The sequence below is a fragment of the Olea europaea genome, chromosome 11 (assembly GCF_002742605.1).
Source record: "Olea europaea var. sylvestris chromosome 11, O_europaea_v1, whole genome shotgun sequence".
NCBI classification, from domain to species: domain Eukaryota; kingdom Viridiplantae; phylum Streptophyta; class Magnoliopsida; order Lamiales; family Oleaceae; genus Olea; species Olea europaea.
Window position 1 is genome coordinate 11,138,229 of NC_036247.1, and position 25,585 is coordinate 11,163,813.

At 34.8% G+C, this 25,585-nt stretch overlaps 2 protein-coding genes and 2 pseudogenes across 2 annotated transcripts; 2 read left to right on the forward strand and 2 right to left on the reverse strand.

Moving 5' to 3' along the window:
• The first annotated feature begins 753 nt into the window (after window positions 1-753).
• On the forward strand, window positions 754-8,170 carry LOC111404458 (annotated as a pseudogene).
• A 653-nt stretch (window positions 8,171-8,823) lies between these two features.
• On the reverse strand, window positions 8,824-9,436 carry LOC111403375. The gene has a single exon (XM_023031865.1). The coding sequence runs from the start codon at window positions 9,271-9,273 to the stop codon at window positions 9,121-9,123; it is 153 nt and encodes a 50-aa protein (XP_022887633.1). The 5' UTR covers window positions 9,274-9,436; the 3' UTR covers window positions 8,824-9,120.
• A 615-nt stretch (window positions 9,437-10,051) lies between these two features.
• On the forward strand, window positions 10,052-17,723 carry LOC111403376 (annotated as a pseudogene).
• Window positions 17,724-21,457: 3,734 nt separating this feature from the next.
• LOC111403377 (pentatricopeptide repeat-containing protein At1g13040, mitochondrial-like) lies at window positions 21,458-23,927 on the reverse strand. The gene is made up of 2 exons (XM_023031866.1): window positions 21,890-23,927; window positions 21,458-21,511 (listed from the first exon to the last, which is right to left on the reverse strand). Exons 1-2 carry the CDS (start codon window positions 23,451-23,453, stop codon window positions 21,507-21,509), a joined length of 1,569 nt encoding a protein of 522 aa, XP_022887634.1. The 5' UTR covers window positions 23,454-23,927; the 3' UTR covers window positions 21,458-21,506.
• Between the last annotated feature and the right edge of the window lie 1,658 nt (window positions 23,928-25,585).

Sequence of the window (25,585 nt, forward strand, 5' to 3'; positions counted from 1 at the left end):
GTCAATGAAACGACCTATTTTGATTGACTATAGAAGAATGGTTAAAATAATATTATAGTATAAGTTTTAAACGAAAATCAAGACAAATTGAGTGACAAATTTATGTTAGGTAAACCTTAGAGTTAATTTAATCATTCTCATTGAAATTTGTTATTAGTTATTACTTGCTTATCGAAAATTTAAAAAATTACACTTTACTCATTGAATTTTGTTATAAGTTATCACTTGCTTACCGAAATTTGGAACATTGCTCATTACTCATCCAAATTTAAAAGAAGTTACTCATCCATCACTCATATTATTTCTATCGTTGTTACCTCTAGCAAAATTCAGTAAGCAACGAATAACTTTGTTTAAATTTAGATAAGTAACAAATAACCTTTTAAAGTTTGATAAACAAGTAGTAATTTTTTAAACACTGAAGAGCAAGTAGTAATTTATAGCTAAGTTCAATCACTTTTGATTAAATTATCTCGGTAAACCTCCAATGGAAATTTCCCAATAGCTTTGAATTGAAAAATTATACATATAGTATTTGTTTGATAGGAATTTTAATAATTAATTTTTTGCTCTACGGGAAAAGAATTAAAAAATGACTAATAGTTGCATAACGGTTAAAAAAAAAATACTTTAATTGAATTAAAATCTCAAGCTCAGGGTATCACATTTTCAGATACAAAAATAAGATTCACAATTACGCTATCCATATTTCGATTAATGGATTTGTAATGGAGATATGGAGTACATGGCTGAATTTCTGTGTTCTCAAATGGACCGACGTCCAAACAAGCGCCCCAAATTAGCCTGGGACCAACTTTCTCCCGCTCCTTCCAAGGTCAATTTCCGGTTTTGCAATTTTTTGCTTCAATATAGTATTATTAATGAAATTTTATAGGTAATTCATGTGGCAGTTGTTGAAATTAGAATTTTGTTTGATATTCTTTGTGTGATCGAGTGTTTTAGATAGGGTAATGGAAAGATTTCAGTTGAAAGGATTAGAGATTTCCTCAATCGTTTTTAAACTGTTTTATATCACTAGAGATGTAAGATATGAAATTTTTAATGGTACTAGTCTATGCCCGTGCATTCTGTGTACAATTGCACGGGCTGTGTAATTTTTAAGATAATGCTGAATATACATGTTAAGAGTGTTGTATGTTAAACAATAGAAGGAAATAAGTACACAGCATCAAAATGGAATGAATTATGCTGAGTTTATAAGAAAGGCCAGATCTCTGATTCTACATTCTTCACATTGTTTCGGCCTCTACGAAGTGATATAATATCCAAACAATGATTCCACTTCAAATTTGACTTGAATTTTCTAACAAGAAAGGAAAACATTGCACTTGATACATACTTGATCTAGGAAAGGCTTTGGTATGCTATAGTTGTGACTGTGAATTTGCTTTCCTGACCATTCATCAATGCCTGAAATGTATTGATTTCCATCAATATCAACAAGAAAGAAAAAAGTGAAAAAATAGACACTTGAAATGATTAAAGTTACACATTAATTATTTGTGGCAATTAGCTAATGCTATCCATGCTCTACAGAAGAGAAACGTTTACACCTCAAAGAATAGCAAAACGTCTAAAACTTTAAAATCCCTTAAAAAAAAAAATAAAAAAATAAAAAAAAAACGACCTCTCAAAAGAGAAAATAGAAATCATTATCAACTAAAAACACATTCAATTGTGCTAAACCTTTTTGCAGGAATATTTTTACCATCTCAGACCGGTAAAGAACTCCAGATGCCACCACATTCTTCAACTATAATTGACTTGAACACAAAAACATATAATGCATGTTTGGGGTTGCTTTTTTTGACCTAGAGAGGGTTACTATCAAAATAATTTATTTTTACATAAGTCTGTCAAATAAAATAACTCAAAATACCCTTACTGATTCAACAATCTTAAGATCCATACATAACACTAACATTCTACAATATTAAGTTCTAGAAAATTTAAGTTTAAAAAAAATTATAAACACATCCAACAAATAGAACACAATAACAAAGTATGCCATATTTCCTGTAAATTTAAAGATTGGTTACATGGCTATTCCTCCAGGCCGTTCGGTCAATCATAGTATTAGACGAAAACAAATTCTTTACCCATGTCAATTATAGTATAGCTGATCTAATCAGCTCTGTAGAATTTACCTTTTTGTTCTAATGGCATCTTATGATCACATAGAATATACCTAGAATGCTCCACTTCATCCAACTTGTTCTAACCCTCTACATTATATCGTATTGAAGTGAGACGAAAAAAGCTGAACATAAAAATCCCACGATGAAACAATTCTGAGTCTTAACAGCCTTCATTTTCTTTTCGTATTTTCAGATGGGGGATAAGAAACATATACTGATTGTTCATACGAGATATACATAAAACTCGTCTTTGTAGATCTGAATTCAAAGCAATGTTGAAACAATAATTTCTTAGATGGTCAATTTCCCCCTTCTATCTCTTTCGAGTAGTTCCCTTTTTTGGGGAGGGATGTGTGTGGAGTTACGATAGGGATGTCTATCCAAACCAACCTGAGGAAAGCTAATGAATTGTCCAAAAAACAAAATGGGCGGAAAGACTCTAAATTTAACATTTGTATTCCAAATACTTCAAATCAAATGAAAAGTATGGTTAAGAGATTATTCTGTTAATAAAAATGTATATTTGTACCCCCATTAGGCTTATAAATCCACCCCATGGTCTTAAGATTTATAGAATTCGAATATGTGACTATTATCCCACTTGACAATTTGATCAAAAAGGACACTCTCATTACACATTTTGGAAACAAATGAAACTTATAAAATTAAACACTTCGAAAGCTCTTAATAATAAATATTAACTAGAATAGAAAGGATTGAAAAAGAAAAGGAAACAAAACTGCAAATTTAACAGAACAACTGAACAAACCCGAAGATATCGCACAAAAAACACACAGCAAGAATACAAAAGGATCATAATTTAGGTTCTTTAGGTTTGTTCTCTTAAAAGAACGAACAAAAGAATGGAGAGTCTCAAGAATTGGGAGAAGTTTTTGGGGAGTCTACTAGGGTTTGGAAAATGAACAAATCACTGGTGCAAAAATTATTTGTACTTGTGAACAGTGCACAACAGTAGTAAACTGGTTCATCAACAGTGCAAAATTGAAGGTAAGAGAAGAGGCAATATTTCAAACCAGTTCAAGTGTGAAAGCATGGTACCAAAAATGAATAGTGTTTTCTCATCCTCTCTTTTATAGTAGAGGGGATGATATCTGAAATTTTATAGGTAATTCATTTGGCAATTCTAGAAATTTGAATTTTGTCTGCATTTCTACGTGTTGATTGAGTGTTTTATATAGGGTAATGGAAAGATCCCAGTTGAAAAGATTAGGGGAATCATCATTTTTTTATTTTTTTTAAGGTTTGTCATTCAAAATGCTTTGTGTCATTAGAGATGTAAGGTATAAGAAGTTTGTGTGGAAAAATCAATTTTGTCAAATTACTTCATGCTTCCAGCTGCAAGAGTTACCACAGAATCCATTTCTTAAATGTTAGCAAGGCCAGATGTGCAACTTTTAAACATGAATCTAATACCGTCGTTATGGCTGCATCAGTCGTTGCTCTAATCATATGGATGAAATGAATATGGTCCAAGCGTTACAATGCGGTACATTGTCTCTGAGCTTTATTTTTCACTAGTGCCAATGCTATTACATTTATTTGGTTGAGAAGAAAGGATTCACGTAATTTACAATTACCAAAAAGAAGCTTTCCATTAAACAAAGAGCTCTTTTGATGGGAAGTTTTGTTCTGGTAATCGTAAATTATGTGAGATTTCCTGTTCCTTTCTAATTTTCAAGGTTTAGGTGTTGATTGCTTATCTCATTTAAGATGTAAAAAAGCAAAGAATTTGACCCTAAACTTAGTTTATAAGCAAGCCAGTTCCAGCTTCACAACTACCATGCGACCTACCCATATTCCCAAACTGATGAAACTCTGTAAACAAAAATTTGTCACCTTCGTCAAGCGATTTTTCAGAATAAAATAAATACATATTTTTGAGTAAAATTTGTTAACTCAATTGAAAAACCAAAATAAATTCATAGTTTTGAGTAAAATAGTCTTCACAGTTCAAGTTCTGATTGAGATGGTTATTCACTTTTTGTCTAGGTAAAAAGAAAAAAAAAACACTTGTGTCACGTACCTTCTCAATCTAGACAAAGCACTTAGCCAACCCTATTGCCATTGTTTGTCAAGGCAAAAAAACTATTTTGCTTTAAAGTTCAAAGTTGGTGCACTTCAATTTTTGCTATTAAGAGAATTGTTGCATATTCTATTTCATAATTTCTCAAAATGTGAATTAGATAACCAATTATCAACACTTTACATGCATCTGGAAATAAAAATATTTTTTCTCTCTTTTGCTTCTCTCGCCCCAGTTTATGGAATCAAATGACTTTTCTTTCTCTCTAGGTGTGTGTATGTGTGCGAGCACTAATGTGTATGTGTGTGATTCCTTTGCCTGTTCTTTTGCTAAAACTTGTGCAACATTAGTGGTTCTGGGTCCTTGTTCTTCAGCTTCGCTAGTAGTTATTTCTAATTTAGACTTGTCAGCTAATTTTCATCAATTTATAGTGTGGCCATATCTTGTGATGTGATATAATTTATTGGGGATAAATTTCTTTTTGACTTCTGTTCAGCAGAGTATGAATACATGGCTGTTTGCAGGTCCAACCAGGGTATATCTTGGACAAGAGACTGGAAGCATGTCAAGTTATGGGCATCAAGCAGCGCCTACAGACCTCAGTCATTTGTATGCAAGAGGATTTGCTGAAAGAGGCTCTCCGCCATGGTGGGATGATGACAAAAATGGGTATTATGTATTTGAGTTTGGAGAGAATTTAACCTCTTGCTGTAATTTTATTTTCTCTTCATGATAAAGGCATCTTATATTCTCTCGTCTAGCATTGCTCCAGTCTGTTTGACCTGTTATGGCATTGTGTCTGTTTTTTTCTCCTTTTTCTACTAGATATCTCAAAAATGATGTTACATACCTATTCATCTCCATTTCCCCAAAAGAGAAGAAAAATAAAGAAAATAAGGCAGAAAAAATAAAGAAGGAAATGGCTTTGAATGCAATAGGAAAGAAATGATAACCCATATTCAACTATCATCAAAATGCTGTTTGAATTATATATGTCAATTTCTGATCTGCACAAGTATCTAATTACTTCCTCTTTTAAATGTGTATCGCACTATATCTCCACTTTGTGCTGCATTCCAGATAAGATCCTGAGAAAGATTGGTGAAGGTTAGTCTCCCTTGTAATATATTTAATGGGTTACGCATGTTGGTCATTTTCTCATTTCATGTCTAAAATCTTATATCTCATTTTATAGGTACATTTGGTCAAGTTTTGGAATGCTGGGACAGGAACAAAAGGAATTGGTTGCAATAAAAATTGTCCGAAGCATTAAGATGTATCGTGAAGCAGCAATGGTTGAAATTGACGTGCTTCAGTTGCTTGGTAGATGTGACAGAAATGGCAGCTGGCAAGTTTACAGTCACAATGATAATATAGCTGGTGAGTTCCAGTTTTTATGGCTTTATTCATATCAAGCCGAATTTGCATTGGTGGCTAAAAAGTTTATTTTTTGCAGTTGTATTGAATGATGGAATTGGTTTGATTATCGTAACCATATTTATTTAGTAAGTATAATGTCGATTCATAGTAACATGAATTCCTCATTTTTTTCAACTTTTTGGGGAATCAAGACTTGTGGATGAATGTAACGGTCTGCTCAGGTATTTGAGAAGCTTGGACGGAGCTTATTAAATTTTCTATGGAAAAACAGTCATTGCTCATTTCCTGTTGATCTAGTCTGTGAGATTGGCAGACAACTTTTGGAATGTGTAGGATGTCTGTGGTCAATACCTCTACCATTCTACTATATTTTTTCATCCTTTTGGCAACCATTATAGTACCTGATCCTATCGCTTTTCATTTCATTCTAGGGATCTTGCTGGAAGTCTTCTTGTTTTAGCAACTTTGATTGGCATGCATCCATTTTTTTCATTTTTTATACAGTTCTCTCATCTGAAACAAAACTCTGATGCTCTGAATGCTTTGGCTGGCTTTTGTTGCAGTCATGCATGATATGCGTCTTATCCATACCGATTTGAAGCCAGAGAACATACTCTTTGTCTCTCCAGAGTACGTAAAATTGTAAAAATACCTGACTTCAGGGTACGCCAGTCTAAGAGTTTTCACCGTGTGAATTAGTTTTTCTTAAATTCAGACTTCATTTCTTTCCTCAAGACTCTTTTCTATGAGCTGTTTATTTCATTGCTATCCTGCATTTGCAGATTGCATCTTGGCCAAGAGATGTGTCTGCTTATAGGAGGTTACTAAAGTCAAGTGCCGTTAAGGTTATTGACTTCTGTAGTGCAGTCTGTGGGTGTCGAGATCACAATTATATTGTTTCCACTGGACATTATCGTGCACCTGAGGTTATTGTTGGTATGTTGAAGTTTTCCTGTGAGTCACCTCTTACTTTGATGCGGTGTTCTTCATTGCTAAGCTGAGGCTTTCTGTGTCTATTTAAGGACTTGGGTGGAGCTATCCATGCAATATATGGAGTGTTGGTTGCATCTTGGTTGACTATGCTCGGTATTTCTGATGATTCAGCTTTAACTTTTCATCTATTGGTCAAACAACTGTATGACTGGATGCATGGGGGGAACCTAATTTAAACCTGATGATTTTGCAGGGTGAAGCTTTATTTCAGATTCATGAGAATTTAGAGCACCTGCCCATGATGGAGAGAGTATTGGGTCCTCTACCCCAATATATGTTGATTGAACTTGAAATTTATTTCTCATTTCTATCATTTGTTTTGCTAATTATTGATTGTCTCCTTTCCTCCGGTTGTTTCATTGTCTTAGTCGGCAGGCTTAGAAATATATAAAATGGGGTAGGTTGGACTGGCCTGAAGGTGCAACTTCAAGAGAAAGCATTGAGGGTGTATCAAAGCTAACTCGCCTTCAGGTTGGTTCTACGTTTTTGTTTTGGTTTACCCTTAGCATTTTGTAAATTTAGGTAATCTTTGGTGTGGATTCTTAGATCAGATCGCCTGTCTTGGAAATTTAATTTCTAAATCAACATTTTAGGCTGGCTCGTGGATATAGTGGATGATTGACAGGTGTAATTTGCATTTTTTTAAAATTGAACTTGTCCATTTATTCTCTTTATCCATGTTATTTGACATTTGAAAGTGTCGAACGGCTGATGTATTTAGTGATTTTAACTTGACAAACAGAGATCATAATATTAGACATCCTTCATTAAGAGAGAACTTATGTTAAATCATATTTTCCTTGGTCCATTGTGTATCCTTAAGGTTTTTTCGTCAATTCACATTCATAAACATTTTCATTTCATTATTTTAAGCATGTTTCTGTACTTGCAGCCCTCGAGAAACCAATTTGTCCAATTCTGGTAGAATACCTTTACCTTCTCCTGCCAATGAGCAAGAACTCTCTGAAGCCTTAGCCAACCTGATCCCTGAATTAGTACGGTAGAGTTGATGTTTTCGTTACCATTGCAGAATATACTAATGCAGCATATGGATCATTCAGCTGGAGATCTTATAGACCTCTTGCAAGGACTTCTTCGGCATGAGGCTTCTGTCAGGATGACTGCTCACGAAGCCTGATGCATCCTTTCTTTTCCAGATATGGGTACAGGTCCTAAAAAGCAGTTGTTTGGTCATCTCCATGGTTCCATGATATATAAATGATGGTGTTCGTGCTTTGGATGTCAGCCACCATGCGTTGAGCATGTATTACAGTATACAATACAGGATGTCAGCCACCATTCTCAAGGTTTTGATAAAGAGCACATATTGTTGGCCTGAATATTGATTTTGCTGCGTTGAGCATGTATTACAGTATACAATACTGTATATCATAGACTTTCTTCTCTGAGTTGTCTATCTCCCAAAATCTGGGATTCTCAGTTTGTCCTTCAGTGCATATTGTACTTTTTATATCATGACCTTTTTCTGTTGGCATATAGAAACTCTTCTGTGGTGGTGCAATTATTTGTTTGACATAATCTTTTTCTTCTCTCATCCTGCCATCATTATACATTTTCGACTTCTTGGGGATTAGTTTGTTTTTATCTATTTGATTTCAGTCAAGGTTACGGAATTTATAGCTTAATGGGGTCTACGTCTGGTCCATGACTTGCAAAATGTGTAGCGCCTTGGTCCAGCATACCCGTCAATGGCAGAAGAATAAAGGTATAAATGCTGCAAATGCGTGCAACACAGCATCGCAAATAAGGGCAACTATTTAATTTGATAAGAGGAAGTTTAAAGAGAATTGCATATGGTCAAAGTATGTTACAAAATGATTAAACATGAATTGAGTGATCGGGGGATAAATAATCAACCCTGTTAAGAAAACTGAACATTTGGTCATTTGCTCTTCATGTCTCATTTGTTATTTCAGCATTTTGTAACCCACTTTTCTTTCTCCCAAATCAAGACTTCGGTGGATGCAGTTTACCCCCACAAAACTTCTAATCTCAATAGTAAACTCTTCTACTGTCCATCTGTTTCTTCAGCTATAGGCTATGACGTCCAAACCCGAATGTAGCTTCCTTAGTGTACCTCCGCAAACCAGACTCGGTAGAAAATGGTTTAAACACAATTGCTAGTGATGGAAATTTCATCATAATATAGATTCGTGAAAAGTAACAAAAATCTGTACTCACACTGGTATTGAGTTTGGCGAAGTTCACGAGAAATGTATAGACAAATTCCTTAGAACTTCGCAAATAAAATTTGTTTCACAAAAGCTCAAATTTTGTACCCTCAATTTACTATTCTAAAATCTCTATTTCCACATCTAACAGGTCTAGAGATGGGGGTTGAAGATAAGAACTAATATCGAAATTGATAATTCATAAAAATACATAAACACAGATCCAAGTCAAATCTGCAAATCAATTTTCCTTTTTATCAAAATTAACCCCTTAAAAACGAGGTTACCCATACGTAAGTTTCAAACACAATTCAATCCTGGCCACGGTAAACCCTAAACCAATCACATATAGTCAAATACAAATATATATACGTACAAAAACGGGTTGGGGTTCGAGTACCTTCTCGTCCTGGTGAAGGGCGATCCAGACATGGACTTTGTCCATGGTCTGCCAGAAAATGAAGGCTCCAAGTGACATCCCAAAAAATGTACCCATTTTCACCATGTCCTTCAATCTCTGCTACCAATCAATCAACAAAATTTCTCTCTCAAATGGAACCTCCGATAAATCACTGCTTTTGCTGTTCAAGATAGGTTTATTTTGCCCTCTGGGAATGCCGAGGAAATTTAAAACGACACAGCTTTGAAAGTATATAATTACAATCGTGTCACTGTACTTCAGCTTTTTGTCAACTGTGTCCTCACATTACACTCCAAAGTCATTTCCCTATCCATGTAGTACATTAAGCTTGCTAATTGTCTAGATTTTATGTCACAAATTGGAATCAACGATAATAAAGCAAAAATCAATCGATATATTCATCACCAGACTGTAAAGTATCGGCATCATAATAATATTCACACATGATGAGCATTAGTTATTAATGGTTATATTGTCGATTTAATTTCAACCAACTTGACAAAATTTCACCGATTGACATAGATTGACGTATCGTGACGGTCAATGAAACGACCTATTTTGATTGACTATAGAAGAATGGTTAAAATAATATTATAGTATAAGTTTTAAACGAAAATCAAGAAAAATTGAGTGACAAATTTATGTGAGGTAAACCTTAGAGTTAATTTAATCATTCTCATTGAAGTTTGTTCTTCGTTATTACTTGCTAATCGGAAATTTAAAAAATTACTCTTTACTTATTGAACTTTGTTATAAATTACAACTTGCTTAATAAAATTTGTTATATGTAATAACTATGAAATTAATATGAGTGATTGATGAGTAACTTTCTTTAAATTTGGGTTAGTAACAAATAATCTATAAGCAAATAGTAGTCGGCAACGAGTGATTTTTTTAAACACTGAGAGCACATTATCTCGGTAAACCTCCCATGGAAATTGGGAATCCCAATAGCTCTGAATTGAAAAATCATACATTTATTCATTGTTCATTGTTAGGGTATCACATTTTCAGATACAAAAATAAGAGTCACAATTACGCTATCCATATTTCGATTAATGGATTTGTAATGGAGATATGGAGTACATGGCTGAATTTCTGTATTCTCAAATGGACCGACGTCCAAACAAGCGCCCCAAATTAGCCTGGGACCAACTTTCTCCCGCTCCTTCCAAGGTCAATTTCCGGTTTTGCAATTTTTTGCTTGAATATAGTATGATTAATGAAATTTTATAGGTAATTCATGTGGCAGTTGTTGAAATTAGAATTTTGTTTGATATTCTTTGTGTGATCGAGTGTTTTAGATAGGGTAATGGAAAGATTTCAGTTGAAAGGATTAGAGATTTCCTCAATCGTTTTAAAACTGTTTTATATCACTACAGATGTAAGATATGAAATTTTTAATGGTACTAGTATATGCCTGTGCATTCTGTGTACAATTGCACAGGCTGTGTAATTTTTAAGATAATGCTGACGTATTCATGAGTAAATATACATGTTAAGAGTGTTGTATGTTAAACAATAGAAGGAAATGAGTACACAGCATCAAAATGGAATGAATTATGTTGAGTTTATAAGAAAGGCCAGATCTCTGATTCTACATTCTTCACATTGTTTCGGCCTCTACGAAGTGATATAATATCCAAACAATGATTCCACTTCAAATTTGACTTGAATTTTCTAACGAGAAAGGAAAACATTGCACTTGATACATACTTGATCTAGGAAAGGCTTTGGAATGCTATAGTTGTGACTGTGAATTTGCTTTCCTGACCATTCATCAATGCCTGAAATGTATTGATTTCCATCAATATCAACAAGAAAGAAAAAAGTGAAAAAATAGACACTTGAAATGATTAAAGTTACACATTAATTATTTGTGGCAATTAGCTAATGCTATCCATGCTCTACAGAAGAGAAACGTTTACACCTCAAAGAATAGCAAAACGTCTAAAACTTTAAAATCCCTTAAAAAAAAAAATAAAAAAATAAAAAAAAAACGACCTCTCAAAAGAGAAAATAGAAATCATTATCAACTAAAAACACATTCAATTGTGCTAAACCTTTTTGCAGGAATATTTTTACCATCTCAGACCGGTAAAGAACTCCAGATGCCACCACATTCTTCAACTATAATTGACTTGAACACAAAAACATATAATGCATGTTTGGGGTTGCTTTGTTTGACCTAGAGAGGGTTACTATCAAAATAATTTATTTTTACATAAGTCTGTCAAATAAAATAACTCAAAATACCCTTACTGATTCAACAAACTTATGATCCATACATAACACTAACATTCTACAATATTAAGTTCTAGAAAATTTAAGTTTAAAAAAAATTATAAACACATCCAACAAATAGAACACAATAACAAAGTATGCCATATTTCCTGTAAATTTAAAGATTGGTTACATGGCTATTCCTCCAGGCCGTTCGGTCAATCATAGTATTAGACGAAAACAAATTCTTTACCCATGTCAATTATAGTATAGCTGATCTAATCAGCTCTGTAGAATTTACCTTTTTGTTCTAATGGCATCTTATGATCACATAGAATATACCTAGAATGCTTCACTTCATCCAACTTGTTCTAACCCTCTACATTATATCGTATTGAAGTGAGACGAAAAAAGCTGAACATAAAAATCCCACGATGAAACAATTCTGAGTCTTAACAGCCTTCATTTTCTTTTCGTTTTTTCAGATGGGGGATAATAAACATATAATGATTGTTCATACGAGATATACATAAAACTCGTCTTTGTAGATCTGAATTCAAAGCAATGTTGAAACAATAATTTCTTAGATGGTCAATTGATGGTCAATTTCCCCCTTCTATCTCTTTCGAGTAGTTCCGTTTTTTGGGGAGGGATGTGTGTGGAGTTACGATAGGGATGTCTATCCAAACCAACCCGAGGAAAGCTAATGAATTGTCCAAAAAACAAAATGGGCAGAAAGACTCTAAATTTAACATTTGAATTCCAAATACTTCAAATCAAATGAAAAGTATGGTTAAGAGATTATTCTGTTAATAAAAATGTATATTTGTACCCCCGTTAGGCTTATAAATCCACCCCATGGTCTTAAGATTTATAGAATTCGAATATGTCACTATTATCCCACTTGACAATTTGATCAAAAAGGACACTCTCATTACACATGTTGGAAACAAATGAAACTTATAAAATTAAACACTTCGAAAGCTCTTAATAATAAATATTAACTGGAATAGAAAAGATTGAAAAAGAAAAGGAAACAAAATTGCAAATTTAACAGTACAACTGAACAAACCCGAAGATATCGCACAAAAAACACACAGCAAGAATACAAAAGGATCATAATTTAGGTTCTTTAGGTTTGTTCTCTTAAAAGAACGAACAAAAGAATGGAGAGTCTCAAGAATTGGGAGAAGTTTTTGGGGAGTCTACTAGGGTTTGGAAAATGAATAAATCACTAGTGCAAAAATTATTTGTACTTGTGAACAGTGCACAACAGTAGTAAACTGGTTCATCAACAGTGCAAAATTGAAGGTAAGAGAAGAGGCAATAATTCAAACCAGTTCAAGTGTGAAAGCATGGTACCAAAAATGAATAGTGCTTTCTCATCCTCTCTTTTATAGTAGAGGGGATATCTGAAATTTTATAGGTAATTCATTTGGCAATTCTAGAAATTTGAATTTTGTCTGCATTTCTACGTGTTGATTGAGTGTTTTATATAGGGTAATGGAAAGATCCCAGTTGAAAAGATTAGGGGAATCATCATTTTTTAATTTTTTTTAAGGTTTGTCATTCAAAATGCTTTGTCATTAGAGATGTAAGGTATAAGAAGTTTGTGTGGAAAAATCAATTTTGTCAAATTAATTCATGCTTCCAGCTGCAAGAGTTACCACAGAATCCATTTCTTAAATGTTAGCAAGGCCAGATGTGCAACTTTTAAACATGAATCTAATACTGTCGTTATGGCTGCATCAGTCGTTGCTCTCATCATATGGATGAAATGAATATGGTCCAAGCGTTACAATGTGGTACATTGTCTCTGAGCTTTATTTCTCACTAGTGCCAATGCTATTACATTTATTTGGTTGAGAAGAAAGGATTCACATAATTTACAATTACCAAAAAGAAGCTTTCCATTAAAAAAAAAGCTCTTTTGATGGGAAGTTTTGTTCTGGTAATCGTAAATTATGTGAGATTTCCTGTTCCTTTCTAATTTTCAAGGTTTAGGTGTTGATTGCTTATCTCATTTAAGATGTAAAAAAGCAAAGAATTTGACCCTAAACTTAGTTTATAAGCAAGCCAGTTCCAGCTTCACAACTACCATGTGTTTGCCACAGCGACCTACCCATATTCCCAAACTGATGAAACTAAAAATTTGTCACCTTCGTCAAGCGATTTTTCAGAATAAAATAAATACATATTTTTGAGTAAAATTTGTTAACTCAATTGAAAAACCAAAAGAAATTCATAGTTTTCAGTAAAATAGTCTTCACAGTTCAAGTTCTGATTGAGATGGTTATTCACTTTTTGTCTAGGTAAAAAGAAAAAAAAAACACTTGTGTCACGTACCTTCTCAATCTAGACAAAGCACTTAGCCAACCCTATTGCCATTGTTTGTCAAGGCAAAAAAACTATTTTGCTTTAAAGTTGAAAGTTGGTGTGCTTCATTTTTTGCTATTAAGAGAATTGTTGCATATTCTATTTCATAATTTCTCAAAATGTGAATTAGATAACCAATTATCAACACTTTATATGCATCTGGAAATAAAAATATTTTTTCTCTCTTTTGCTTCTCTCGCCCCAGTTTATGGAATCAAATGACTTTTCTTTCTCTCTAGGTGTGTGTATGTGTGCGAGCACTAATGTGTATGTGTGTGATTCCTTTGCCTGTTCTTTTGCTAAAACTTGTGCAACATTAGTGGTTCTGGGTCCTTGTTCTTCAGCTTCGCTAGTAGTTATTTCTAATTTAAACTTGTCAGCTAATTTTCATCAATTTATAGTGTGGCCATATCTTGTGATGTGATATAATTTATCGGGGATAAATTTCTTTTTGACTTCTGTTCAGCAGAGTATGAATACATGGCTATTTGCAGGTCCAACCAGGGTATATCTTGGACAAGAGACTGGAAGCATGTCAAGTTATGGGCATCAAGCAGCGCCTACAGACCTCAGTCATTTGTATGCAAGAGGATTTGCTGAAAGAGGCTCTCCGCCATGGTGGGATGATGACAAAAATGGGCATTATGTATTTGAGTTTGGAGAGAATTTAACCTCTCGCTGTAATTTTATTTTCTCTTCATGATAAAGGCATCTTATATTCTCTCGTCTAGCATTGCTCCAGTCTGTTTGACCTGTTATGGCATTGTGTCCCTTTTTTTCTCCTTTTTCTACCAGACATCTCAAAAATGATGTTACATACCTATTCATCTCCATTTCCCCAAAAGAGAAGAAAAATAAAGAAAATAAGGTAGAAAAAATAAAGAAGGAAATGGCTTTGAATGCAATAGGAAAGAAATGATAACCCATATTCAACTATCATCAAAATGCTGTTTGAATTATATATGTCAATTTCTGATCTGCACAAGTATCTAATTACTTCCTCTTTTAAATGTGTATCGCACTATATCTCCACTTTGTGCTGCATTCCAGATAAGATCCTGAGAAAGATTGGTGAAGGTTAGTCTCCCTTGTAATATATTTAATGGGTTACGCATGTTGGTCATTTTCTCATTTCATGTCTAAAATCTTATATCTCATTTTATAGGTACATTTGGTCAAGTTTTGGAATGCTGGGACAGGAACAGAAGGAATTGGTTGCAATAAAAATTGTCCGAAGCATTAAGATGTATCGTGAAGCAGCAATGGTTGAAATTGACGTGCTTCAGTTGCTTGGTAGATGTGACAGAAATGGCAGCTGGCAAGTTTACAGTCACAATAATAATATAGTTGATGAGTTCCAGTTTTTATGGCTTTATTCATATCAAGCCGAATTTGCATTGGTGGCTAAAAAGTTTATTTTTTGCAGTTGTATTGAATGATGGAATTGGTTTGATTATCGTAACCATATTTATTTAGTAAGTATAATGTCGATTCATAGTAACATGAATTCCTCATTTTTTTCATCTTTTTGGGGAATCAAGACTTGTGGATGAATGTAACGGTCTTCTCAGGTATTTGAGAAGCTTGGACGGAGCTTATTAAATTTTCTATGGAAAAACAATCATTGCTCATTTCCTGTTGATCTAGTCTGTGAGATTGGCAGACAACTTTTGGAATGTGTAGCATGTCTGTGGTCAATACCTCTACCATTCTACTATATTTTTTCATCCTTTTGGCAACCATTATAGTACCTGATCCTATCGCTTTTCATTTCATTCTAGGGATCTTGCTGGATGTCTTCTTGTTTTAGCAACTTTGATTGGCATGCATCCATTTTTTTCATTTTTTATACAGTTCTCTCATCTGAAACAAAACTCTGATGCTCTGAATGCTTTGGCTGGCTTTTGTTGCAGTTGTGCATGATATGCATCTTATCCATACCGATTTGAAGCCAGAGAACATACTCTTTGTCTCTCCAGAGTACGTAAAATTGTAAAAATACCTGACTTCAGGGTACACCAGTCTAAGAGTTTTCACCGTGTGAATTAGCTTTTCTTAAATTCAGACTTCATTTCTTTTCTCAAGACTCTTTTCTATCAGTTGTTTATTTCATTGCTATCCTGCATTTGCAGATTACATCTTGGCCAAGAGATGTGTCTGCTTATAGGAGGTTACTAAAGTCAAGCGCCGTTAAGGTTATTGACTTCTGTAGTGCAGTCTGTGGGTGTCGAGATCACAATTATATTGTTTCCACTGGACATTATCGTGCACCTGAGGTTATTCTTGGTATGTTGAAGTTTTCCTGTGAGTCACCTCTACTTTGATGCGGTGTTCTTCATTGCTAAGCTGAGGCTTTCTGTGTCTATTTAAGGACTTGGGTGGAGCTATCCATGCAATAAATGGAGTGTTGGTTGCATCTTGGTTGACTATGCTCGGTATTTCTGATGATTCAGCTTTAACTTTTCATCTATTGGTCAAACAACTGTATGACTGGATGCATGGGGGGAACCTAATTTAAACCTGATGATTTTGCAGGGTGAAGCTTTATTTCAGATTCATGGGAATTTAGAGCACCTGGCCATGATGGCGAGAGTATTGGGTCCTCTACCCCAATATATGTTGATTGAACTTGAAATTTATTTCTCATTTCTATCATTTGTTTTGCTAATTATTGATTGTCTCCTTTCCTCCGGTTGTTTCATTGCCTTAGTCGGCAGGCTTAGAAATATATAAAATGGGGCAGGTTGGACTGGCCTGAAGGTGCAACTTCAAGAGAAAGCATTGAGGGTGTATCAAAGCTAACTCGCCTTCAGGTTGGTTCTACGTTGTTGTTTTGGTTTACCTTAGCATTTTGTAAATTTAGGTGATCTTTGGTGTGGATTCTTAGATCAGATCGCCTGTCTTGGAAATTTAATTTCTAAATCAACATTTTAGGCTGGCTCGTGGATATCGTGGATGATTGACAGGTGTAATTTGCATTTTTTTAAAATTGAACTTGTCCATTTATTCTCTTTATCCATGTTATTTGACATTTGAAAGTGTCGAACGGCTGATGTATTTAGTGATTTTAACTTGACAAACAGAGATCATAATATTAGACATCCTTCATTAAGAGAGAACTTATGTTAAATCATATTTTCCTTGGTCCATTGTTTATCCTTAAGGTTTTTTCGTCAATTCACATTCATAAACATTTTCATTTCATTATTTTAAGCATGTTTCTGTACTTGCAGCCCTCGAGAAACCAATTTGTCCAATTCTGGTAGAATACCTTTACCTTCTCCTGCCAATGAGCAAGAACTCTCTGAAGCCTTAGCCAACCTGATCCCTGAATTAGTACGGTAGAGTTGATGTTTTCGTTACCATTGCAGAATATACTAATGCAGCATATGGATCATTCAGCTGGAGATCTTATAGACCTCTTGCAAGGACTTCTTCGGCATGAGGCTTCTGTCAGGATGACTGCTCACGAAGCCTGATGCATCCTTTCTTTTCCAGATATGGGTACAGGTCCTAAAAAGCAGTTGTTTGGTCATCTCCATGGTTCCATGATATATAAATGATGGTGTTCGTGCTTTGGATGTCAGCCACCATGCGTTGAGCATGTATTACAGTATACAATACAGGATGTCAGCCACCATTCTCAAGGTTTTGATAAAGAGCAAATATTGTTGGCCTGAATATTGATTTTGCTGCGTTGAGCATGTATTACAGTATACAATACTGTATATCATAGACTTTCTTCTCTGAGTTGTCTATCTCCCAAAATCTGGGATTCTCAGTTTGTCCTTCAGTGCATATTGTACTTTTTATATCATGACCTTTTTCTGTTGACATATAGAAACTCTTCTGTGGTGGTGCAATTATTTGTTTGACATAATCTTTTTCTTCTCTCATCCTGCCATCATTATACATTTTCGACTTCTTGGGGATTAGTTTGTTTTTATCTATTTGATTTCAGTCAAGGTTACGGAATTTATAGCTTAATGGGGTCTACGTCTTGTCCATGACTTGCAAAATGTGTAGCGCCTTGGTCCAGCATACCCGTCAATGGCAGAAGAATAAAGGTATAAATGCTGCAAATGCGTGCAACACAGCATCGCAAATAAGGGCAACTATTTAATTTGATAAGAGGAAGTTTAAAGAGAATTGCATATGGTCAAAGTATGTTACAAAATGATTAAACATGAATTGAGTGATTGGGGAATAAATAATCAACCCTGTTAAGATAACTGAACATTTGGTCATTTGCTCTTCATGTCTCATTTGTTATTTCAGCATTTTGTAACCCACTTTTCTTTCTCCCAAATCAAGACTTCGGTGGATGCAGTTTACCCCCACAAAACTTCTAATCTCAATAGTAAACTCTTCTACTGTCCATCTGTTTCTTCAGCTATAGGCTATGACGTCCAAACCCGAATGTAGCTTCCTTAGTGTACCTCCGCAAACCAGACTCGGTAGAAAATGGTTTAAACACAATTGCTAGTGATGGAAATTTCATCATAATATAGATTCGTGAAAAGTAACAAAAATCTGTACTCACACTGGTATTGAGTTTGGCGAAGTTCACGAGAAATGTTTGATTGGCGTTGAGAGGGTACCTTGAGTCTACTTTCTCGAGTGCTCATCTCTTAACTTGTAGTTTTCAAGATATATAAGATAAGTCTTGCTTGTCTACTCATCTTCATATTAAAAGCAACAAACTTCCAAGATTTTTATTTTTGTGACTGGAGATGTTGAAGTTCAAACTATGAGGAATTCTAAGCTTCCCTTGATGATTATTACTCATAAGAGTTCAGATAATGCAGCCACAGCTATGATATTGGCCTGGTCCTACGAGATGTCCACGGTGCCGGTGGTGAATGACGGTGGCTTGAATGGCAATGTCGAGTCGAAAGTAGGCCACTTCCCAGGGGGGAAGTGGCCTCACTTGTGGCTGAGAAGTGGGAAGTGGCCTCACTTGTGGCTGAGAACTGGAACATCTATACCCGCTATGATCATGTCTCTGGTTGCCATGGAAAAGCAGTTACTTGTCCAATATCGTTGTTGATGGGCCGGTTGGGATGAAAATGGCAGCGTCTCCTGTTGAAAGTACATTACAGTGTCTTACTGTTTTGCCAATACAAGTCAAATACAGCAGTGATCAAGGTCAAAAGATCGATTGGTAATTCAACATATGCACTCAAAGAGCAGTATGAAGCTTTTAAGATTCTTTTGAATGAGAAAAGTGGAACTTCTCGGGTACTTAAAGGTTATGTGTAAGTAGATCATCTCATTAACCCTGAGGGGTAGCTCAGTGGTCAGTCAGGTCTTGAGTTTGCTCCCCAACGATCACCAGTTCGAGTCCCCTCAGGGCCACTAAGGTGAATACCTGACTGTAAATTCCAGGTCCCCGTGGGATTAGTCAAGGTGAGCGTAAGCTTGTCCGGACATCCATGGTTATCAAAAAAAAAAAAGGATCATCTTATAAACAAAAGAAGTTTTGGCTGCAGTTGGATGGTTAAAGTTTGCAATTGAATCAATTTTCCTGAGCATACTTAAAATAACAGTACAATCTACACCAGTAAAAGATGTTTGTCTGCAATTCTTTGGAAAAATAAAAATAAAAATCCAGAAAATGAAAGAAAAATTAAATGATAAAGAAAAAGAAGAAAAGAAACCCAAACCTGAAAAGAGGGGACATATAAGAAAAATGCACATCAGAATCTCCATATAGTCCATTACCAATTACTGGTGTTTTAACAAAGTTTTGTGCCCCATTTTACAGGTAAAATCAATGGTGAGGCAGCAAAGCATAGTCCTTCAGACATCACGTACAAAGCATTTTTTAGTCTAAAATTATGCTCTCTAACTTTGTTCAGGCTTACACCGCACTCAAAAGCATGGTTTGAGGCATAATGCCAAGGAAAAGCCCTACACTTTTGGAGCTATTTATACTCCTCTTAACTTTTCAAACAGATATTTTCGTAGCCTGACACATTATAAGGCATCTGTGATAAACCAAACCAAACAAAAGAAAAAATTGGAGATCAGAGAAAACAAGTGAGGAATATTGGCCTATCCTTGCTCTACCGATGTACTAAAGGTACTACTTTTCATGGGCAAACAACCAGCAATTTCTTTTTTCGTTCATATTTTTCTAGTTTGTTGTCTATGCATTTATTTTCTTTTCTTTTATAATCATTGTATAAAAAGGCTATTTGAGGCTTATGCCTTGAATCCTGCAAATCCAGCCTCAAATGAGACTTTCTAAAAATGCCTCAAAGCATACTTTTTGATCACCATTTGGGAAGTTTACTACTCAAGGTAAAGTATTGAGAATTATGGTGTTTGTTGGTGTGTCTAGCGTTTCTCAGACATTTTAATAATATCCTAGCTGTCTTGAATCAGCCTAGTGAACCTAAACGTGATATGCATCGATAATGGGTGCTAGCTAGGCATTAGACCCATCATCACGTAACCATGACCCATTTTGACGAATTAAATAAAAATTTTGACAAAAATTTTCCTATAAATTGGACTAAACCAATCTTAAAAGTAACAAAACTTTCCAAAACACATATATAAGACACAGGGGACCACCTTTCCCTCTTAACACATACTGACCAAAAGTTAAGGGTAACCAACTCTACCCTTTCAATACACTTCACAAAAACTCACATGGATATGAACCTAAAAAAATGCAGTGAGCCCATATGCTTGAATACATATTGCACAAATTAACTAAATCAATATGATGAACATACTCCCACAAAAGGTAATGAATACATAATCAAATAAATGAGTCATAATCAACCCCGTAACAATATTTAAGGGACTATTTTATTTTATTTTTCCTGTCTTTACACAAATAAAGGATGATGACAGAATGAAAAGAACTATTATCATTAGCGTTGGTATAAAGAGAGAGCCAAGTGGTCTTTACTTCCATTCGTATATAACAATTTTGTTATGTAATTACTAATTTGATATTTTATTATTAGCTACTTTATTAATCTATTTTATGTTTGTTGAAGAGTTAAGACTTTTAATTTTTGAATTTGTTATATTTTGGATTTTTTAAAATGTTTTATAGTTTATTATGAGCATAATTTTGTACTGTTATATTCTTTCATATTATTTTATTGATTTGCCCTAAGGCTTATGCCTCACCTCGCATACACAAATGGTCAACTCCCGATGAAGCATTTTTAAAAACGAAGCAAGAAAAAATTATTAAATAACTAGTCGTTTTTCATTTGTTTAGACACATCCATCAAATTATTATTTGTTACTTTTATGTTCCATTTTATATTTTTATATATTAAAACTAATTGACTGCAATGGTTTAGACAGGCCAGGCATTATATAAACGACAAATAGAACTTTCTTAAATTACTCATTTGTGCTTGGTACTAACAAAATACTTTAAAAAGGCAGAAGAAAACAATCATACCAAGATTAGCATCGTAATGAAAAATTTCAGAATTAGTTCAGCCTCAATAGCTGCCCAAGCGCAAGAAGCCAAAGGTCCCTGACCTGCTACATGAGGATACTGGAGCGCCTGGTTTCGCTCTCTGTAGAATAAGCACAAAAGGTGTAGAACAGCACACATCATATAGAATCTGAAGAGGAAGAGAAAAATTGGAGTGATTTTTTTGCTGACATATTGGCTCAGGTGATAAACAANGAGGTGCACCATCAACTGAGAATATATCTTGAGAGGACTTTGCAGCATTTCAATCTAAATTCATTTTCATAAGAAAGATGAGTAAAACTTAAAAAGTTCCTAGTAAATGAACAACTCCATTTAAGAAAAAGAACAGCAATACATGATGTGTTCATATTTATTTTATGTGTCACTTGTAAATTTCACAGAAATCTCAATTTCCTGCTCACTGTTCTGAAGCATGGGATATAGTTCTCTACAGACAGAAGTCTGTTAATTTTTAATTCACATTAAATATTCGGGTCACTGTACAAATAGACCTGCATGTAGAGTTATTTCAATATTTGCACAGTGGTTTAACTGCAGATTAGAATACACAGAGATCATGGGAACGCACTCGCACAATTTTTCACACAAAAAAAGGAGCATGAAGCGAAGTCATGAGATACAAACCATTGATAAAGTTATCGGTGGATGCATCTTTTGAATGGATGACATTGATTAGAGTCTCAGATATATCTCTGTCAAGGGTAAATCCCTTCTCCATCATCTGATCCCAGATGTCATAAGCCAAAGAAAAATTCTTTTCCTTTATGAGACCTCCAATGATTAACTTGAAAGTCAACTCATCAGGATACAAACCTCTACTTTGCATTTCCTCGAATAGATGCATGGCTTCACTAACTCTGAAAGCCTTGCAAAACCCACTGATGAGTGCATTGTAGCACACTACATCAGGGGCAATCCCCTGCACTACCATATCATGAAAAATACTGCGAGCCATTTCTACACTACCAATTTTGCAACGGTGATCAATAATGACAGTATACAATACGCTATCTGGAGATATACCCAATTTTGTCATCTGTTCAAGAAGATTGTTGGCTATCTTTGAGTTGCCTTCTCTAAGAAAGCCTTTTATGAGGGGCGTAAATGTTTTCACATCAGGAACAATTCCCTTCTTCCCCATCTCCTCCAATAGCTTAAAAGCCCTTCTAGTACGGCCCAGCTTGCAAAATGCTCTAATAATTGTATTGTAGGATACAACATCTACCAACCCTTTAGCTTCCATCTTTTTGGCCATCAAGTCGTAAGCCGTATCTACTCTATTGCCTTTGCATAGACCCCTTAGAAGCTGATTGTAGCTATAACCATCAGGCTTCATCCTGCTTCTCTCCATCTTTTCTACTAACTTCTCTGCCTCGTCCAACATTAGCTCATTACAAAAATAATTCAATAACACATTATAAGTAACTAAATCAGGCACACATCCATTCCTACTCATAAATGACTTGATTGCTTGTGCCTTGTCAATCCTACCTGCTTGACAAAACCCATCTATAAGTACATTATAAATTATCACATTAAACTTAACCTTCCCCTTCATATCCCCCACAGTGAGCTCATATGCCAAATCAACCTTCCCATTGTCACATAACCCTAAAACAAGTGCCCTGCAAGCGCCATTATCTGGTTCAAAACCCTTCTTAATCATCATTTTCCACATTTCAACAGCCTCGTCAAGCCTTTTAACCCTACACAACCCACTAATTGCAATAGTATAACTCACTATGTCTGGCTCACGCCCCTTCTCTCTCATTACTCTCAATAATTCCAAGGCATTGTCCACTAAATTCTCGCTGCACAAAAGATTCAAATAAATATTATAAGCCCATATATCAGGCACAATGTTGAGCCTATCCATATCTTCAAAAAGTCTACAAATGAGCTCAAAGTTCTTAACTTTACACAACCCGGAGCTGAATCTGGAGTAAGTAAAGGAACTCAAAGAGAACCCTTTCGAAACCATCAAATTATAATAGTGTTCAGCTACCTCAAAACGCAAGTTCTTTATCAACGCTCCAAGGAACCTGTTGTAATCGATGGAAAAGACCCTGCAATCTGAATTGGACATTTCATCGAACACTTGGATTGCCCTATCGATGAGGCCCGCTTTCACATAGTATGCGATGCGAGAGCGATATATGAGGCGTTGCTTGCCAAGAATTTTATACATAGATAAAAAGAGACCCCCACTCAAAGCTACCCATTTGAGCTCTACACCTGGATCGGAAGCTGAAAGCTGTAATTTTTATATCGAAATGAATATTGGGATATGTTCTGTATATCAACGCAATACAACAACTGTAGTGATACATTTGTGTCTATAGGGGTATGTAGAGATACATGGTTTCGCCTATGGAGATAACGCGAGAGAGGGAGATTTAAGGACTCGGGGACCCAAAAACCAAGTCCGCTCCACTCTCTTATATGTAAACGGCAAACCTGGTATTTTTCGAATTCTCTAAAAATCTGCAAAACCTTGGGGTAGGAAAATGAAGGGTTTTGAAGTGGACCTTACGGGCCTACCCGATTCAAAGCAAAGAAGAACTTGGATATTAAATGGGGAGTTTTGGTGGATCGAACTTTGCTATTGTCTCTTTTTAAAATCAACTGATGATCCAACGAAAAAATTTATAATCCTAAACGTCAAACTCTGTATTTGAAGCCTCGAATTGGTTATTTGTTTGGGAGTTAGATTACCTAGGTCACAACTCTCTTTAGTTGTGGGAAGATTTGTGATTGTAAAGTTCGGCCCTATAATTGAAGCTAGAGAAAGATGAAAGTAATTTTTTATTTTTTTCACAAATAATGCTATTGTACCAGTAGCATTACGGGGTTTAAACATTTAGCACTAGTGTACGTGTCATCTATCTTGGTGAATCTTGGAGGCTAGATGTAGTAGTTAAAGTGACAAAAACTACTACATTTTTTCTTATTATTTTGTTCTACAAATATTCAGTCTTTATCCATGAAGATAAAAGTCCATCATGTAAATTCGATCTCAAAAATTAACCATTTATTGTCACCAAATTTTTTTGACATTTTTACTTAAGAAAGATGGCTCTTTAAAAGGATTTCTTCATAAGCAAGCATCTATAGCAATGCAAGCACCATTGTCTATCACAACTAAGAAGTAAAAAATAGGAATCTAGGTCAAAATTATATGCATAGATGGCGGTCTAATGTCTTGGAAACTAGTCCATGAAGAATATCTGTTTTACTTTTCTTTTATTTCTCTTTTGGTGTGCATCAAATATCTCAAAAAATGAAGCTTCTCGCAAGCTATTTGTGGTTATATGTCATGTGACATTGAATTCGATAAGAAGATAAGGAATCAGATGTACCAACTCCATAGTTTTTTGGGTTAGAGAAGATCACTACGAAGAACAAAAGGCATCAACAGTGTTCTCATCTCGGTATGATTTTTCTTAGTTTTTAAAAAAGCTTATGATAAGGCATTACTGGGTTATTTGATAAGCATGTACAGTGATACTAAATGGCACTAAAAAATAAAAATAAATTATGATTTTATGTTAAGGGAATAAATCTCACATCGGTTAAATACCGAAATATTGACTAATTTAAATAGATCTTGGGTCACTCCTCTTAATAAGATTGACCTTATTAAGATTGACCCCAAGTCTTAATATGGTATCAGAGCCCAGTAAGATCTAACGAGCTATTTGATCCGATTAAGTCTCAAAAATGAGCACATGAATTTTAAGATTGGTCTGCTCAAAAAGAGCCACTATCTTACGGGGACATATTAAGGGAATAAATCTCATATCGGTTAAATACCGAAATATTAACCAACTTAAATAGATTTTGAGTCACTCCTCTTAATGAGATTGACTTTATTAAAATAGACCCTAAGCCTTAACAGATGTACCAAATAGAGCCTTAGAAGGAACTTGCAAAATATGTTTTACGGTATCAATGACAGTGGTAAAATGGTGTTCATTCAGTGCTGCCATTTGCACTATGTATTTCTTCTGCATGCAAGCTACCAAAGGTTATTGAGAATAGAATGAAAATCGAGTATCACAAATTTATGTGCCAAAGTCTGTGCCTATTATAGCATGTTTTGTAAGAAGGATTTAATAATCTGGATAGTATTAAGAAAGAAAATAAGCTAAAATTTTGTTCGTGCAATTTTTGTTCCTGTCAAGTACTACATACCCACTTACAGAACCGCACATTATCATAGGCTCTCCTGGTTGCAGAATACTCTTCTCCAAAAACGACCGCTTACTACATAAACCACCAGCAATAAATAAAAGCCCCTTTCGCTGACCACTTGAGAAC